The 19152-nt window shown below is 38.9% G+C and overlaps 1 protein-coding gene across 1 annotated transcript in view; it reads left to right on the top strand.

Annotated features, from left to right (window-relative positions):
- Positions 1 to 19152, top strand: part of FAH (fumarylacetoacetate hydrolase) — a 101099-nt gene that overhangs the window by 53336 nt on the left and 28611 nt on the right. The window contains exons 5-10 of the mRNA XM_053718459.1: positions 1810 to 1900; positions 10482 to 10579; positions 11129 to 11181; positions 14126 to 14225; positions 14841 to 14971; positions 17320 to 17395. Of these exons, the coding sequence (XP_053574434.1) occupies positions 1810 to 1900; positions 10482 to 10579; positions 11129 to 11181; positions 14126 to 14225; positions 14841 to 14971; positions 17320 to 17395 (549 nt within the window). The remainder of the gene's footprint in view (positions 1 to 1809; positions 1901 to 10481; positions 10580 to 11128; positions 11182 to 14125; positions 14226 to 14840; positions 14972 to 17319; positions 17396 to 19152) is intronic.

The raw sequence follows: 19152 nt of genomic DNA, 5'->3' as shown, positions 1-19152 counted from the left end.
CATATTTTGTATGTGTGTGTGTGTCTGAGTGTTTCTGTGTGTGTGTGTGTGTGTGTGTGTGTGTGTCTGAGTGTTTCTGTGTGTTTCGGAATGTTTGTTTGTGCATCTGAGTGTTTTTAAGTGTGTCTGAGTGTGTTTGTATGTGTGTGTGCCTGTGTTTTTGTGTGTGTGTGTGTCTGTTTTCTGGAGGGTGGGGGTGACACCATAACTTACCCCACTGGGTAATACTAACCCTAGTGACGCCACTGGTCCTGTTGCTTGGGCTGGCCCAGTGTGGACTAGGTTCTGAGATGAGTGGTGTCTCCTCAGTCTGTGGAGGTCTGAAGATGTTATATGTTGATATTCTGAGTTCCTGGCAACTTGGCACTATGGTTTCAGTCGTTTGTTCGAGGCAATTGCTCTGATTTTTTTCCGAGAAGTTTGCTTCTTTGTTCTTTTTCCCGATCCAACCTTGTGGTCCAGTGCTGTTGGTGTCTGGGCATTGCCTTTCCCTTGTTTTGGGACACCTTGGGGTCCCTCCATAGCCTTTCCTTTTTGGGAGTTTTCCGTTGTCTCCCTTTCTATGAAGGGGTGTGTGGTTGAGGTTCGTCCTTTGGGCGATGGTATCTCTAGAGGAGTGTTGGCTCAGTTGCATCCGTTTTGCGGGCTCCAGTTCGCCTTGTGGACTATCTGTGGGTCAGTGTCCTTGGGGGCAGTGTTTTCTTTTTCAAATGTTTTTTGGCTTCGGACAAAGTGGGATTTTTTTCTGGGGTTGTGGTTTCAGGTTGATGCCCTCAGAATGGGCCGCCTTTTGTACCCTCCGTTTTAGCATTCAGTGTCCTCTATAGCTTTGGTATTGTTTACCCAAAAGTAATGAATGCAGCTGTGGACTCTTTCCATTTATGAAGAAAAACATAAATTATGCTTACCTGATAATTTTATTTTCTTCGGATGGAATGAGTCCACAGCTCCCCGTCTGTGTTTTTTTGGGGGCGGCTTTTTCTTCTGGCACCTTTTCACCCTGATATTTCTTCTACTGTTCCTTGTTCCTCTGCAGAATGACTGGGGGATGAGGGGAGTGGGAGGAGTATTTAAGCCTTTGTCTAGGGTGTCTTTGCCTCCTCCTAGTGGCCAGGTTCTTATTTCCCAAAAGTAATGAATGCAGCTGTGGACTCTTTCCATCCAAAGAAAAGAAAATGATCAGGTAAGCATAATTTGTTTTCATACAAATTTTTTGGCATTATTAAAAAAAAAAAAGTACATTGTTTAAAGGGACCTTAAATTAAACTTTCATGATTCGGATAGACTTTACAATTTTAAGAGACATTTCAGTTTCCTTATGTTATCACATTTACTTTGCTTGGTTAAAAACATACCTAGGTAGGCTCCGGAGCAATAATGCATTACTGGGAGCTAGCTGGTGATTGGTGGCTTTGCACATGTCTCTTCTTATTGGCTCACCAATTGTTCCGTGCTCTCTTCCAGTAGTGCATTGCTGCTCTGGAGCTGACTATGCATGTTTGGCCCCTTTTGAATGAGTTAAACATGTACTTATATGTAAAAATTAGTGCAATAATAAAATACTCTAACACAGGTTTTTTTGCACTTTTATGTCCCTTTAAAAAGTATGTTTATCTATAAAGGAAAAGACCACTAGTTTTATATACTTCTGCATGAGATCATCAATATCTCTCCAAAGAAAATAAATAGAAGTCAGTCTTTACTTTATTTTTTTAATATGTGTTTTTTATATATATATATATATATATATATATATATATATATATATATATATATATATATATATATATATATATTTTTACATTTTAGGGGATTACACAGACTTTTATTCTTCAAAGGATCATGCAACAAATGTCGGAATTATGTTCAGAGGAAAGGACAATGCTCTAATGCCAAATTGGTAAGTAAATGATGCTGTGTATTTATACAGTACGGGGTAGAGCAAAACCTATGGTGCAGGGTGCGTTATCTCTTTTATGATCTTGAGTAAAGAATAACACACAATCTACTATAACAAGTGGATGGTAAAATCTTTAACCGAAGCATCTTCATGCAGCTGCATCTTTGCGTGCCTTATACTTTTCTCTTGTAAGATGTATCGAGTCCACGGATTCATCCTTACTTGTGGGATATTCTCCTCCCCTACAGGAAGTGGCAGAGAGAGCACCCACAGCAGAGCTGCCTATATAGCTCCCCCCTTAGCTCCACCCCCCAGTCATTCTCTCTGCCTGCTTAACTGCTAGGAAGGGCAAAGAGGAGTGTGGTGACAAAAATGTTAGGTTTTTATTTTCTCAAGCAAAAGTTTGTTATTTTTAAATGGTACCGGTGTGTACTATTTACTCTCTGGCAGAAAAGGGATGAAGATTTCTGCAAGGAGGATGATGATCTTAGCATTTTGTAACTAAGATCCACTGCTGTTCTCACAAGGGCTGAAGAGTACAGGAAAACTTCAGTTGGGGGAACAGTTTGCAGGCTAAACTGCATTAAGGTATGTTCAGTCTATTTTTTTCTAGGCAGACTGTGTTAATTCTAGAAAAGGCTGGCAATATCCCCATGAGGGAAGGGTAAGCTGTATTCAGACACTTTGATAGGAATTTCAGCTTGCATGAAGGGCTCATTAGTTACTGGTGACACTGTTTGGTAAAAACGTTTTTGTTATTACAGATGCCGCTTTTCAACTGGCTAAATTAGCGGCAAAGAATTCAGGTTTTGCCATTTTAGCACGCAGGGCGTTATGGCTTAAATCCTGGTCTGCTGATGTGTCATCTAAAACTAAACTTTTGAACATCCCTTTCAAACGAAAGACCCTATTCGGGCCTGAACTGAAAGAGATTATTTCAGACATCACTGGAGGGAAAGGTCATGCCCTCCCTCAGGATAGATCAAATAAGATGAGGACCAAACAAAATAATTTTCGTTCCTTTTGGAATTTCAAGAGTGGTCCTGCTTCAGCTTCCTTTTCTGCAAAGCAAGAGGGGAATTTTGCCCAATCCAAGTCAGTCTGGAGACCTAACCAGGCTTGCAACAAGGGTAAACAGGCCAAGAAGCCTGCAGCTGCCTCTAAGACAGCATGAAGGGGTAGCCCCCTATCCAGGACCAGATCTAGTAGGGGGCAGACTCTCTCTCTTCACTCAGGCTTGGGCAAGAGATGTTCACGATCCCTGGGTTTTAGAAATTGTGTCCCAGGGATATTTTCTGGAATTCAAAGGCTCTCTTCCAAGGGGGACTTTTCACATTTCTCGATTGTCTGTAAACAGACAAAGAGAGAGGCATTCTTACGCTGTGTAGAAGACCTACATACCATGGGGTGATCCGCCCAGTCCCAAAAGAGGAACAGGGGCTAGGTTTTTACTCAAACCTGTTTGTGGTTTCCAAAAAAGAGGGAACTTTCAGATCAATCTTGGATCTCAACATTCTAAACAAGTTCCTCAAAGTTCCATCATTCAAGATGGAGACTATTTGGTCTATTCTACCTCTGATCCAGGAGGGTCAATATATGACCACCATGGACTTAAAGGATGCATATCTACACATCCCTATTCACAGAATTTTCACAAGGGTGCTAGGGTCCCTTCTGGCGGTTCTACGGCCACGGGGCATAGCAGTGGCGCCTTATCTAGGCGACATCTTATTTCAGGCGTCAACTTTCCAGCTATCCAAGTCTCACACGGACATTGTGTTGGCTTTTCTGAGATCTCACGGGTGGACGGTGAACATAAAAGAGTTCTCTCTTCCCTCTTATAAGAGTTTCCTTCCTAGGGACTCTGATAGACTCGGTAGAAATGAAAATATTTCTGATGGCGGTCAGAAAATCAAAGCTCTTAACCACTTGCCGAGCTATTCATTCCATTCCTCGGCCATCAGTGGCTCAGTATATGGAGGTAACCGGACTCATGGTAGCGGCAATGGACATAGTTCCTTTTGCCCGCCTACACCTCAGACCACTACATCTATGCATGCTCAAACAGTGGAATGGGGATTATGCAGATTTGTCTCCTCAACTGCATCTGGACCAGGAGACCAGAGATTCTCTCCTCTGGTGGTTGTCTCAGGGAATGTGTTTCCGCAGGCCAGAGTGGCTCATTGTAACGACAGATACCAGCCTGCTAGGCTGGGATGCAGTCTGGAACTCCCTGAAAGCACTGGGCTTATGGTCTCGGGAGGAATCTCTTCTCCCGATAAATATTCTAGAACTAAGAGCGATATTCAATGCGCTTCAGGCGTGGCCTCAGCTTGCTGTGGCCAAATTCATCAGGTTTCAGTCGGACAACATCACGACTGTAGCTTATATCAATTATCAAGGAGGAACAAGGAGTTCTCTAGCGAACCAAAATAATCCGATGGGCAGAGGATCACTCTTGCCATCTCTCAGCAATCCACATCCCAGGAGTAGAGAACTGGGAGGCGGATTTCCTAAGTCGTTAGACTTTTCATCTGGGGGAGTGGGAACTCCATCCGGAGGTATTTGCCCAGCTGATTCAGCTATGGGGCACACCAGAATTGGATCTGATGGCGTCCCGTCAGAATGCCAAACTTTCTTGTTACGGGTCCAGGTCCCGGGATCCCAAGGCGGTACTGATAGATGCTCTAGCAGTACCTTGGTCCTTCAATCTGGCCTATGTATTTCCTCTCCTTCTACGTCTGGTTGCCAGAATAAAGCAGGAGAAAGCTTCAGTGATTCTGATAGCACCTGCGTGGCCACGCAGGACTTGGTATGCAGACCTAGTGGACATGTCCTCGGTTCTACCATGGACTCTGCCAATGAGGCAGGACCTTCTAATCCAAGGTCTGTTCGTGCATCCAAATCTAATTTCTCTGCGTCTGACTGCTTGGAGATTGAACGCCTGATTCTATCAAAGCGTGGTTTCTCTGAGTCGGTCATTGAAGCCTGTCATCAGGAAGATCTATCATAAGATTTGGCGCAAATATCTTTATTGGTATTAATCCAAAGGTTACTCGTGGAGTAAGATTAGGATTCCTAGAATATTGTCTTTTCTCCAAGAAGGTTTGGAGAAGGGATTATCAGCTAGTTCCTTATAAGGACAAATATCTGCTTTGTCTATTCTTCTACACAAACGTCTGGCAGATGTCCCAGACGTTCGAGCATTTAGTCAGGCTTTGGTCAGAATCAAGCCTGTATTTAAACCTGTTCCTCCGCCATGGAGCCTAAATTTAGTTCTTAAAGTTCTTCAAGGGGTTCCGTTTGAACCTATGCATTCTTTCTTATAAGAATATCAATCAAGAGATTGTTGTTCCTTCACTGTGTCCTAATCCTTCTTCAAAGAAGGAACGTCTGTTGCACAATCTTGATGTGGTTCGTGCTTTAAAGTTCTACTTACAAGCAACTAAAGATTTCCGTCAAACATCTTCATTGTTTGTTGTTTATTCTGGTAAGTGGAGAGGTCAGAAGGCTATGGCTACCTCTCTTTCCTTTTGGCTGAAAAGCATCATCCGTTTGGCTTATGAGACTGCTGGCCAACAGTCTCCTGAAAGAATTACTGCTCATTCTACTAGAGCTGTGGCTTCCACGTGGCTTTTAAAAATGAGGCTTCTGTTAAACAGATGTAATGCGGCGACTTGGTCTTCGTTTCATACTTTTTCCAAATGTTATACTTTTGCTTCTTTGGAGGCTATTTTTGGGAGAAAGGTTCTACAAGCAGTAGTGCCTTCCGTTTAAGGTCCCTGTCTTGTCCCTCCCTTAATCCGTGTCCTAAAGCTTTGGTATTGGTATCCCACAAGTAAGGATGAATCCGTGGACTCGATACATCTTACAAGAGAAAACATAATTTATGCTTACCTGATAAATTTATTTCTCTTGTGATGTATCGAGTCCATGGCCCGCCCTGTTTATTAAGACATATATTTATTAAGGCATATATATATATATTTTTATTTTTAAACTTTCAGTCACCACTGCACCCTATAGTTTCTCATTTTTCTTCCTAGCCTTCGGTCAAATGACTGGGGGTGGAGCTAAGGGGGGAGCTATATAGGCAGCTCTGCTGTGGGTGCTCTCTCTGCCACTTCCTGTAGGGGAGGAGAATATCCCACAAGTAAGGATGAATCCGTGGACTTGATACATCACAAGAGAAATAAATTTATCAGGTAAGCATAAATTATGTTTTTTAATGGATAGTGCTGGGGCTCGGGAGCACTATTTGCTTGCTCATTGTACTCTTATTACAAGTGGCGAGTTAAGTATTACACTCAAGCACAATCCAAAATACCACTCTTAAATTTTGCACCATTTAAGACTTGAAGTAAACCATTATTATTATTAAAGTGATAGGAAAGTCAAACTTAAACTTGCATGATTCAGAGCATGTAATTTTAAGACACTTTTGTTCATTTCTATTTTCAATTGTGCTTAGTTCTCTTGTTATCCCTTGTTGAAAAGAAATACACACATATCCTACACTAGTGGGAGCTAACTGCTGATTGGTGCCTGCACACATTAATCTTTTGTGATTGGCTAACTAGATATGTTCATCTTGCTGCCAGTAGTGCAATGCTGCTCCTTCAGCAAAGGATAATGAGGGGATGAAGCAAATTTGATAATATAAGTAAATTGGAAAGTTGTTTTAAATTGTACTAATGTATTTTTTTTTTAAGTGTAAGCATAATGATTTTTTTTTTTTATCATTTTTGTTTCAACTTACAGTTTACATGGGTAAAGAAGGATGTCAATAGCTTTGGTACAATCATAAATCACATTTCAGGAATAAAGTGTTTTGGAAGTTGTTAATGTTCTTGTTTTGTGATATTTCTATTATGAGTGTCCGTTGGCGACTAACATAAGAGTTTATAAAGAACATTGAAGTTCAATGCCGCATATGAAACATTAGTTTGTCATAGTCATGTTGCATCCCAGCAAGCTGTCTTTTTTTCTTCTAAGGCATGTGAAATAACAACAAACATGTAATAGAAACGTGCAATAAAAGTGTAAAAACGTGTACAATTCTTGAGCCAAATAGATTATTAGTGTTTCACACCACCATGGAGTACCTTTAGTGTGCATAGGGTCAGTATATTCTGGCCTGTGTTAACTTTGTGTTGGGTGGAGGGGATTTGAGATATCTCTCTTACCTGGAGTTATATTAAAAAGTGGGGGGGGGATAGGAAGGGGGTGTATTGTTTGTTTGTTTTTTTTGTGTGTGTTTTTTAGATCATTTGGTGGGTCGAGATTCCCAAAGGAACATTGTATCAGAGTGTATATCTAGCATATTTGAGATGAGATAGTGATATCTCTCAAGTTTGAGGTTATATGTGTCTTGTATCCACATTTTGTAGTGTTGATATTGTTTCTTTTTTCCACATTCGTGGAATTAGTTGGTGAGTTCTATTTATCATTATTTGGGGAAGTTTTGTGTGTAATTTCGATTGGAGTTTAGGGTATGTGTGAAACGGGAAAGTCATTGAGTCTGGGGATATGGTAGTCCCCAATGTGTCTTGCATGTAGGGTATGATAGAGTTCCAAAAGGGTTGTATTTTAGGGCATGTCCACCAGATGTGGTATAATGTACCTTCATTTGAGTACAGAAAGATGTGTTTTTGTTTTGTTAAATACCATCTGGTTAACAGTTTAGTGTTTTTCTGAGTGAGCTGACTTTCGTGTGGAGAAGAAAATGTATTGCCATTCGGCCATTGGTATTAAAAATGGTAGGTCTCTATCCCAAGATTTAGTCTGTCAGTAGGTCATTTTCTTTTGGCGCAGTTAGCATTTTGTAGATTGATGAAATGGTGTAGTGAATGCTTGAGAATGAGCTACAAATTTTCTCGAAAGGGGTTCTTTGTCTCGTTAAGAAGTTTTTGTGCGTGGTTTGGAGGAAATGATTGAGTTGTAGGTATCGGGACCACTGTTTGAAGAATCTGTCTCCTAAGTGTTCAATGTTTTGTCTGGGTAACAGTCTGCCTTCCTCCACTACAATATATGTGGGTAGAAGAAGGTGTATGTCTTTAGTACCTGAGGGGGTAAAGTTGAGGCCTGGTTGAAAGTTGCCATTTTGTAGAGTAGGTGTGTGTAATGATGCGACTGGTTTTACCGCTATTACTCTGCTGCAGAAGGATTTCTCAGGGAGAAGATCACACAGAGAGCAGTGTGACTCCCTCAACATGGCGGCTGCCATGCTTCCCAATTGTTACAACACTCGCTGTCAGTCTGCATATTCAATAAGGGAGAAGTATATGCACACACCTCCTGCCAGCTGTCAGTCACGGCCTTACAGACTACTCCGTCATTGAGTGAGTTTCCTTGTGAACAGTACTCTGCTTTTGGTTGCTCTGTATCCTGATTTTGACCCTTTGCCTGATTAACCACTTGTGAACCTTTGCTGCCTGCCCTGACCTTTTTGCCTGTTTAAACAATTAAGAACCTTGCTGCCTGCACCGACCTTGGCTTGTATACTGGACTCTGATTTTGGATTACCCCTATTCTGCTGTGAATTGTGTATGCCTATCCTGATACAGAATCAAGCTCACTTATCACTTTTATTGTGTGAAATATTATCATTGCTAAAGCTGGGCTACACTCATCCTGTAACAGGAGGCAAGTACCTTCTTTGTTATTTTTTTTGATACTTGTACTACTTCCCAAGCTATTAAGGTCCTATCTGGTGTCTGATCCTGACAAAATTACTGAGTCATAAAATGGACCCCACTGGGATATCTACAGCACTTGCGGCCATAACCCAGCAGTTAGCAGCTCTCACCTAATCAGTTCAAGAGATGCAGACCGCCCAAGTTTCCCTACAAAGCAATCAATCTCAGCTTGACCAGATGCTACAGGCTTCTCAGTCACCTCCGTCTGCTTCAATTCTTGTTGCAGTACCAAGTCCCCCTGGAGGCGCTGCAGCTGTATTTGAACCCCATGTACCCCTACCAGAGAGATTTAATAGGGACCGTAGCAAATACCACAGCTTTATAACGTCCTGTCAAATATTATTCTCCTTACAATCATGCACTTATTCTACTGACTTCATAATAGTGCGTACAGTAATATCTCTACTTACAGGAGAATCTCAAGCATGGGCACACCACCTTTTACAGACCCATGACCCTATTCTAGAATCCTGGAATAACTTTCTTCATACTATGGACTCACTATATGATGACCCATATAAAGAATCCATTGCTACTGCCTCTCCGAACTCTTAAACAAGTGAAAAGATGTGTTGAGGAGTATTTAACAGACTTCTGTCATCTGGCCTTGGATTTAAAGTGGAACAAGCCAGCACTCCTTGACCAATTCAGATGTGGCTTATCGGAGTCTCTTAAAGATGAGTTGGCATCCCAGATAAACTGGAGAGTACTATATCCCTATGTATTCAGATAGACAGGCGGTTGAAAGAAAGGAAGAGAGAATGCCTACAGATGTACCCTTCAACTCCCAGTCGTCCAACTTTCCTTCCTAGTTCACCTGTACCAGTTACCTGAAGAAGAACCCATGCAGATCGGCATAGCTAGAGGACCACTTTCTGAGACAGAAAAAGCTTTGAGACACTCCCAAGGTTTATGTTTGTATTGTGGAACGTCAGGACACCAGGTCCGAGAATGCAAGGTTAGACCTACATTTTTGGGAGCAAAAGTTCACAAGTGATTAATCAGGCAAAGGGTCAAGGCAGGCAGCAAAGGTTCACAAGTGGTTAATCGGGCAAAGGGTCAAAATCAGGATACAGAACAACCTAAAGTGGAGTACTGTTCACAAGGAAACTCGCTCTATAACGACGTACTGAGTAGTGTGTAAGGCAGTGCTTTATAAGGGGATGATAATGACTGACAGCTGGCAGGAGATGTGTGCATATACTTCTCCCTTATTGAATATGCAGACTGACAGCTGACAGGGAGTGTTTTACTGAAGGGGTGTGGTCATGTGATGGTGTGCTGACCTCACGATCACGCCCACAAACGTAACAGTTGGGAAGCATGGTGGCCACCATGTTGAGGGAGTCACACTGCTCTGTGTGATCTTCTCCCGCGGAATTCTTCTGCAGCGGAGTGATAGCGGTAAGACCAGCCACATCATCACAGTGCCCCCTCCTAAGGTGTGAGAGGAAAGGGAATTGTGGAGATGTTGGGGTGGGTTTTAATTGTTTCAGTCCATATTCTATAAGTTTCTGAAATTATGGGGTTTGTAGCCTGGTGTTAAATTGTATTTTCTATTCAAATCATGAATGAAAATGTTGGTGTTTTCTGTCCCTTTAATACAGGTACAAATCTCCAAATTCATAAATCCAAACTTTTTTTTAATTTAATTTTTTTTTTAAATAAAATTATCAAACATTACTTTATTTATTTATTTTGACCCTTTGGCCTATATACTATGTGCTATAAACTATATTCTTAGAACAAATATTCTAATAAGAACATGAAAATAATTTATTACATTGGACAATGGGCCAATGATTTGTCATCTGTAAAAAATAAAGAAATTAAATTCCCAGCTTCAGGCAGATTGGTATTAAGAAAAACATTATTTTCCATAGGCTTCACCTTCCTGTCGGGTACCATGGTCGTGCTTCTTCTGTAGTGGTATCAGAAACACCAATCCGTAGACCTAAGGGGCAGACTAGACCAAATGATGGTGAGTTGTTATGACATATCTGTTTAAAGGGACAGTCTACCATAGAATTGTTATTGTTTTAAAAGATAGATAATCCCTTTATTACCCATTCCCCAGTTTTGCATAACCAACACAGTTATATTAATATACTTTTTACCTCTGTGATTACCTTGTATCTAGGAACCTTCTCATGACTGTGACTGTTTATTATCTATTGTCTTAAATGTAGCATTGTATTGTGCTAAATCTTAAATAACCCCCCTGTGCCTGAACACAATGTTATCTATACGGCCCACGTGTATTTTCTGTCTTTGTGTTGAAAAGAGATTTAAAAAGAATGTGATAAGAGGCAGCCCTCAAAGGCTTAGAAATTAGCATATGAGCCTACCTATGTTTAGTTTAAACTAAGAATACCAAGAGAAAAAAGCAAATTTAATGATAAAAGTAAATTGGAAAGTTGATTAAAATTAAAAGTCCTATCTGAATAATGAAAGTTTAATTTATACTAGACTGTCCCTTTAATAGAGATTAATCTTTAGAAACTGACCTTGTTTCTTTTTTTAATTTCAGACAAACCTCCTATATTTGAGCCATGCAAGCTCCTTGACATGGAGTTAGAAATGGTGAGAATGTCTTCCTGAACATACAGGTGATATAGGGCTTAGGAACTTAGCTCAGAATAAATTGTTAGAATTTCCTGTGCAAAATCATTATTCTCAGTTGGGTTACTATATGGCTTTCCTACTAACTATATTCCGGTTCATGCAAATAATGTCTGTTTGTTGGGCGGACAAAATTATGTCTGTGATGTTTCTGGAATATCTGAATTTCCTAAATTTGGATTGGATAAATTCATGAAAAAAACTTTTTAAGTAAGAGGATTAAATGTAAACAAGAACTAAAACATCAATAGGAAAGGCTTGTCTGTTTGATTGGAGGCTGTCGATCAATTAAAAACTCAACTCATGTTTTGTTTGTAACAAACCCTTTCAAATAATTTTGTGTTGTATTATTAATATTTAATAATTAATGCCTAAATCTATAATTGTGATCTTCAATGAATATGCAGATGTTAAAGGGACATTAAACCCAAAAATTCTTTCATTATTCAGATAGAGAATACAATTTTAAAAAAGTTTCCAATTTACTTCTATTATCAAATTTGCTTTGTTCTCATCGTATTCTTTGTTGAAGGGATACCCAAGGTAGGTAGCATGCACATGCCTGAAGCACTACATGACAGGAAATAGTGCTGCCATCTAGTGCTCCTGCTAATGTATAACATTGTTGCAAAACTGCTGCCATATAGTGGACACGTGCACACTTATGAGCTTCATCCCAGCTTTTCAGCAAAGGATAACAAGAAAACAAATAAGATTTGATAACAGAAGTAAGTTGGAAGTTGTTAAAAATTGTATGCTCTATCTGAATCATGAAAGAAAATTTTGGGGTTTTATGTCCCTTTTAAAGGAACATTAAATCCAAACATTATCTTTCATGATTCAGTTAGTTATACAGTTTTCAACAACTTTCCCATTTACATCTATTATCAAATTCTCTTCATTCTCTTGGTATCCTTTGTTAAAGCCATCGGGTGAGCCAATGGCAAGAGGCATATATGTGCAGGCACCAATCAGCAGCGAGCTTGCATTAGGGAATTGCTGCTCAAGAGCCTACCAAGCTATGCTTTCAACAAATGATATAAGAGAAAAAGGAATCCCCAGTAGACTCTGGGAGAGGTGGGATAAGGGGTAACGGTTCGCACTGCTTCTCTCCTCAAATACATTTGTGTACTATAGCTTTATTTAATTGTTGGCCTTAATTGGCACTTTAGTTTAGTTTAGTTTGGTCGCTGTACTGGTCTCTGTTAGTTTGATATCTGGATAACCGAATCCCTAAGGGGTGCTGGGATATATATGCATTTTAAAAACCAAGGGAATATCTAATGGAACAAGATATTTTAGCTGCCAATATTGCTACCGTAACAGACCTTACTGGTCATAATTAATCATTTACCTGGGTAGCTGAATCCCTAAGTGGACGCTTGGTAGTATATGTATATACAAATTAACTCAATATCCCAGGGGATACTCTATGATATAAGCTAGTATAGTTGCTAATCCATTATCGCTACTGACAAATAACCAGTCTGACACTGACTTTATAATAATTCTTGAATCATTTATTTGAAACACTTATCGTTACACTTATTATAATTCTACTCAGGTTTTTTCCTGAATCATTTGGAGAGACAGCAGTGTTTAATTTTTCAGTTTTTAACTGTCTTCATTGCTACATTTCATTTGGTGGCATGGTCCACATTTTTATTCTATTTTATCCATTTAAGTATTAAACGTTATGTTTTAATTTCTTCACACTAACCACCGCACTTCATATAATAGTGTTGTGTAACCAAGAGAATTCAGAAGTAAACTGGAAAATTGTTTAAAAATGACTTAACTGCCATTTATAATATTTTAGTTGTAAAAATGTTTAAACTGGTATAAATCGGGGGGTGCCCACATCTAAAACCAAGGTGTACTAGCTGAGTGTGACTAGATCAGTTGCTTGAGAGTATGGCAATTCATATACAAACCAATCACATGTACTCAATCAGTTGGGAAGTTCATACACCATAAGAAATGTCCAAAAGGTCTCATAGGACGTATATAGGTTCCAGGCCCAGGCAGCGAAGGGATATGGCTCTTCTCCCGTGGAGGTCAATCTTAAAGCGGCAAAAATAGAGGCGCCACATGGTCAAGTACAGTCTTTGACAGGGCAAACAATACTGAAAAGCAAAGATTGCACCCAAAATCAAGGTGCAGATAAGGCCGGCTGTTGTCTGTCATCCAGCAGACTGGGGCCCCTGTAAAACACCAACCATTAGTAATTGGGACAGGCAGCGAAAGCTCTCTGGAATTAGGCAGTTGGACCATTGCAGCATTGAACACATAACAGTTGGGTGTTTTGTGGGGCACCAGTCTGATGGATGACTGTGAGACTCCAGCCAGCCTTATTTGCACCTTGCTTTTTAGCATTGTTTGTCCTGTCAGACTGTACTTGGCCATGTGACGCCTATTTTTGTTTGCTGGTATAAATCAGACAGCTCCCAAAAATGCAATGAAATCCATGAGAAAATTAGTTTTCATGAGGTAAAATGTCTAGAATTTTTTTTCTAGAGACATATTGGAAAACTGTTGGTATAATGCAAAGTATTTGGTGATTTTGCAGTGCGTAGAACGTGCAAGAAAAGCTCTCCTGACGGATTGTAATATACCCCACCAGCTTAGAGAAAGTATTATGTGATACTAGACCTGTGCACAAACAAATTCTCTCTTTTTTTTTTTTTTTTTTTTTTCATTTATCTGAATGCACATATCTAGTTGATCATATTTGTTTGTTTTATTTTGGAATAAATACATTTATAGAAGTTTCTAATTGTTCCTAAAGAAATATTATTTTTTGTGAAAATGATTCTCAGAATAAGATCTGAGTATAATTTATATGGGATCCATTTTTTTTATTAAATCTTTCAGTAATCTTTCATGTTGTATTTATCTTTGGCAGGCATTCTTTGTGGGCCCAGGAAACTGTCTAGGGGATCCCATTCCTATTCAAAAAGCTGATGAACACATTTTTGGAATGGTCCTAATGAATGACTGGAGTGGTAAGAATCATATTCATTTTACATTTCCAAGGCTATTGTGGGTCAATATAGAATGAGGAACATTGCATATAATTGAATAAATGATTACAAATAATTATATTAGCATTTTATAATTAGGGTTGTCATACACAACAAAAATACTTGTCAACCTATAGGTGACTAGGCACTGGTGGGGTCATAATGGTTTTACCTTGCATTCCACCCCTGACCCCACTGTATATATTTATCACAACTGAGCAGTAATGGTATCCCCTTGGCTGTGAGTAACACACATGGTTTGATTTGATCCCCCCTGTCAGTAGCTCACACAGAGCTGTGTTTTTATGCCTCATGGAATTAAATATGTAATTCAGCTCCAGAGCAGTCATGCACTACTGGCTGGGTGCTAGCTGAACACATCTGGTCACGGTGAGCCAATGACAAAAGGCGTGTGTGTGTAGCTGTTAATTCTCAGCTAGCTCCCAGTAGTGGATTACTGCTTCTAAGCCTACCTAGATATGCTTTAAACAAAGGATACCAAAAAACAAAGTCAATTTGATTATAGCATACATTTTTTTTTTTTTTTTTTTTTAAGTTTGACTTTCATGTCCCCTTAATTCTTTGTACTCATTTCAGCTAGAGACATTCAAAAGTGGGAGTACATTCCTCTTGGGCCATTTCTTAGTAAAAACTTTGCAACCACAATCTCTCCTTGGGTTGTACCGATGGAAGCTCTGATGCCATTTGTACTACCAAATCCAGTTCAGGTATGTATAATCATGTGATCTTTATGCTTTTGTTTTTCTAAGAGTTTCTTAGACAGGTGACAATCACATGTTCTGTCACCAGTAGTTTATTCAGCTTTTGTGCTGACCTTGAAACTAGATATCTGTTGCTTATCAAAATGTAACATTTGCCTCCTATATTTCTCTCAACCAGAGGCCGCCAGTCACACACTGGGGATCATGCACCCCTCTAGACAACCAGTGATTAATTAGTTACATTTAATACATAAAATACAGTATATAGAGAACATAGGAGTGGGAATGCATTATACCATTGAACTAACTTCTTAGCAAATAGTCATGCAGCCCAGCTGGCGTCAAGCCGGATAGCCCGCTCAGCTATTGGCTAAGAGGTGCAAACGTCACCTCTCAGCAAAATAGCGTTCTGCCGTGGGCTGCCTGAGGCACTCAGTGAGGCGAACTCTTCAAATAAATAAAGGAACTTTTAGCATGAAGTATTTTATACTTCATGATTGAAAGTCCCCTTTTATTTGTTCCGCTAGGATTTACCATCACTTTAACTAAATTGCCAGCATTGAGGTATTCTGATTTTCTCAGTGTACCCGTAGTAGTTTTTTGTTTTTTTTTTGTTTTTTTTTAATTCAACTTTTCACATTTCATTGTTTTATTAAATTTACTTTGTTCTTCTTTGTTGAAAATCATTTGTATTTTCATAACTTCAGCAGCAGCGAAAATGCAATACTTGGTGATTGGTTGCTGCACATATAGACTCTTGTCATTGCCTCACCAGATGTGTTCAGCTAGCTCCCAGTAGCGCACTGCTGCTCCTCATTCTTCAATAAAGGATACCAAGAGAACAAAGTACATATAAAATAATTATAATGGGAAAGTTTTTAAAAATAAATTGCATGGTCTATCTAAATCATGAAAGTTTTTCATTTTGACTGTACTGTCCCTTTTTAATATAGCATAATACTGATTTTACATATAAATCTTGTCAAAAGAAAAAATATATCTCAACTTTTATATTAAAGGGACAGTCTACACCTTAGTCATCTTAAAGTCTTACCTTAGATTAAAGGGACAGTCAACACCAAAATTGTAATTGTTTAAAAAGATAGATAATGCCTTTACTACCCATTCCCCAGCATTGCAAAACCAACAATGTTATAATAATATTCTTTATAACATTTTAAACCTCTAAATGTCTGCCTGTTTCTAAGCCGTTGAAGACAGTCTCTTAATCACATGCTTTTTTTATTTGCTTTTCACAACAGGAGATAACATTTGTGCTCATGCCGTGGAGTTATTTATGAGTAATTGGCTAAAATGCAAGTCAATAGATAATGAATAAATAAATAAATAGCCATGTGATCAGGGGCTGGCAAAAGAGGCTTAGATACAAGGTAATCACAGAGGTTAAAAGTATATTAAAATAACCATGTTCGCTGTGCAAAACTGGGGAATGAGTAATAAAAGGGATTATCTAAAGGAACAGTAAAAAAAAAGTTATTTTAAAATCAATATTGTTTCTGGTCACCTTGAAATGGCTGCCAGGCTCTGCCCACTGATGACATCACAATGAGGGCTGCATCTAGGCTCTCTGCTGAATAGAATTGTCAGTCTATTAAATCTAACTAGTGAAGCTATTATGCAGCCCAGATCGTGATGTCATCAGTGGGCGGAGCATGGCTGCCATTTCAAAATAGCCGGAAACAATAGTAATTTTAAAATACATTTTACTCTTCCTGCTGCATGATATAGAAAGGGTGCAGGGGCTATTTCCAGCTTAAAGGGATAGTAAAGTCAAAATTAAACTTATATAGATTGGATAGAGCACAACATTTTAAGCAACTTTCTAATTTATTATATTGCCAATTGTACTTAGTTCTCTTGGTATCCTTTGTTAGAGAGTAATCATAAGTGAGCTTAGGAGCGTGCACATGTCTTTAGTCATCTGGCAGCAGTGTTTGCAACAATGTTTATAGCAATGTTATACATAGTTGCAAACACAGCTGCCATATAATGCTACAGACAGCAGAGCTTGCAACTTTGTACAACATTGTTTTAAGCATTTTTGTAAACGCTTGTCTGATGGCTAAAGACACGTGCAAGCTTCTGAGCTCACCTAGGATTACTCTGTAACAAAGGATATCAGGAGAACTAAGCAAAATGGATAATGGAAGTACATTGGAAAGTTGTTTCAAATGTCCTGCTGTATCTGAATTATGAAAATTTGATTTTGACTTTACTGTCCCTTTAATGTAGGGTAAAAGTCTAAAGTGTACACTGTTTGTTTGAACAAGGACAGTTTTTTCTTTTTTTTTCTTTTTTCTATTGCTGACTCTATTTGTATTCTCGGCTTTCAGGATCCTGTACCTCTGCCATACCTTCGTGATGAAAGTAACTACACATTTAATATCGATTTGTCTGTTTCCATCCAAGGTAATATTTGCATTTCTGTGATAAAAGTATGTGTGTGTGTGTGTGTATGTATATATATATATATATATATATATATATATATATATATATATATATATATATAATGTATTCATTTCATATTCATATAGAGAACTTGGTCTCTAGTGGAGAAACATATTGACATTATGTGACAACTTGTCTTTTTCATTGTAGTATTTGTTGTTGAATACTTTATTTGATTTATATTCACTGTTATACTATGTACTTTTGTGTGGGTTTTTACTAGTGAGGTTTTGTGTGTGATGGGGTTTAAATACGACTCTATAATGGACCGTCAGGAAATAGTATTCTGTATTTAAATGATTTAGTGTGTAATGTTTTTACGACTATGAGGAAAGTGTAACCTGAAACGCGTCAGACTGCTCCTATCTTGTTTTTAATAGGAGCATAGTTTTTAATAGCTTCAATGTATTGAATTTTTAAAAAAAAAAAATATTTGTGCCGTGCACAGTTAGAAATTGCTCCTTGCAAAATCCAGATTCCCTTACCTTTGTTCAGTTGCGTATCTTTGCTGCCTTTGTATCTTTGCTGCCTTTGAACAAACTATTTCTGTGCAAGAATAGATTATACATTAATAATAGACTCAACATCATGTCAGTATTCAACCGTAATGCAAGGCAACCTTTGCCTATTTCATTATTAGTTTCACGGACAGCTCTAATTAAAGAACTAAGCTTCTCATTTAGAAAGTGTCTGTGCTAGTTAGAAAGGATAAAAGCAAATCATATAAAATGCATTGTCAGAAAGCCTTCTTACTTTTTAGTGCCTTAAACTCACACTGGAATCTCATTTAAGTGTTTACAAATGGTTGGATCACTTTTTGAAACTTTTGAATTGATTATAAATCATTATTATTTATTCTTTGTTAGGAAAATAAATATAGGTTGCAGAGGCTAGATCGTGTTCGTAATTCATTGCCTATTCCCTCACCTATTTCTTCCAGTGTTGCATTAGTGGGCGTTCCTGCCATTAAGATCTGTAGTTGGGTGAGGTGTGCAATACATATCCTGCACATCCAATGAGTTATTACAATCACTTGTAAAATGGTTTATGTAAATGTTTGCAACTTTAAATTATTCGTATGTCTGTTTTGTTAGGGTAATGTAGTCTCACTGGTTAGAATGAAGAGTGTCTTCAGGGGCCACACAATATCATTCTGGGGCATTCTAGTGCCATGGCTGCAATTTTTTACCTATACCTCAGTTAGCAGGACAACTTGCGGGTCTAACTATACATAAGGGTCTCAGTGAGTGTCTTTTAGTATCTTGGAATCGAGGGTTAATATCTCCTGAGGGGGGTTATTGAACGGGGGGGTTATAATCATGTTTGTAATGTGATTCAACCTGCTTATGTGCGATGTTTACTGGGCTCATGGTTGTAACATTGAGGCCTTTGGAAGTGACGCAGCCTTTTGGTTTGGCGTGCTTGTTTGGACTGTACAGTTCAACTTTTGTTCGGGCATGGCTATGTTCCGTGGTTCCTTTCCCGCATTCCTGACCGCATGGCAAAGGAAATTTTCTAGTCCGCAGGGGGTCTGGTCATAGGAGGTGGTGAGTGCACCAGCCATTGGGAGTGTCAGGTGCCATTTTAGTTTTTACTACTTTAGTCCATATTTAAATATCCTCTATCCAGCTATGGAGGATTCTGATGCTGAGACTGTTAATTTCAGATTCAGTTGCAGAGGATTCTAAAACTGAGACTATTATGATTTCAGATTC

This window comes from Bombina bombina, chromosome 6 (assembly GCF_027579735.1).
Source record: "Bombina bombina isolate aBomBom1 chromosome 6, aBomBom1.pri, whole genome shotgun sequence".
NCBI classification, from domain to species: domain Eukaryota; kingdom Metazoa; phylum Chordata; class Amphibia; order Anura; family Bombinatoridae; genus Bombina; species Bombina bombina.
The sequence above is the reverse complement of the archived record's forward strand: the minus strand, read 5'-3'. Positions and strand labels throughout refer to the sequence as shown.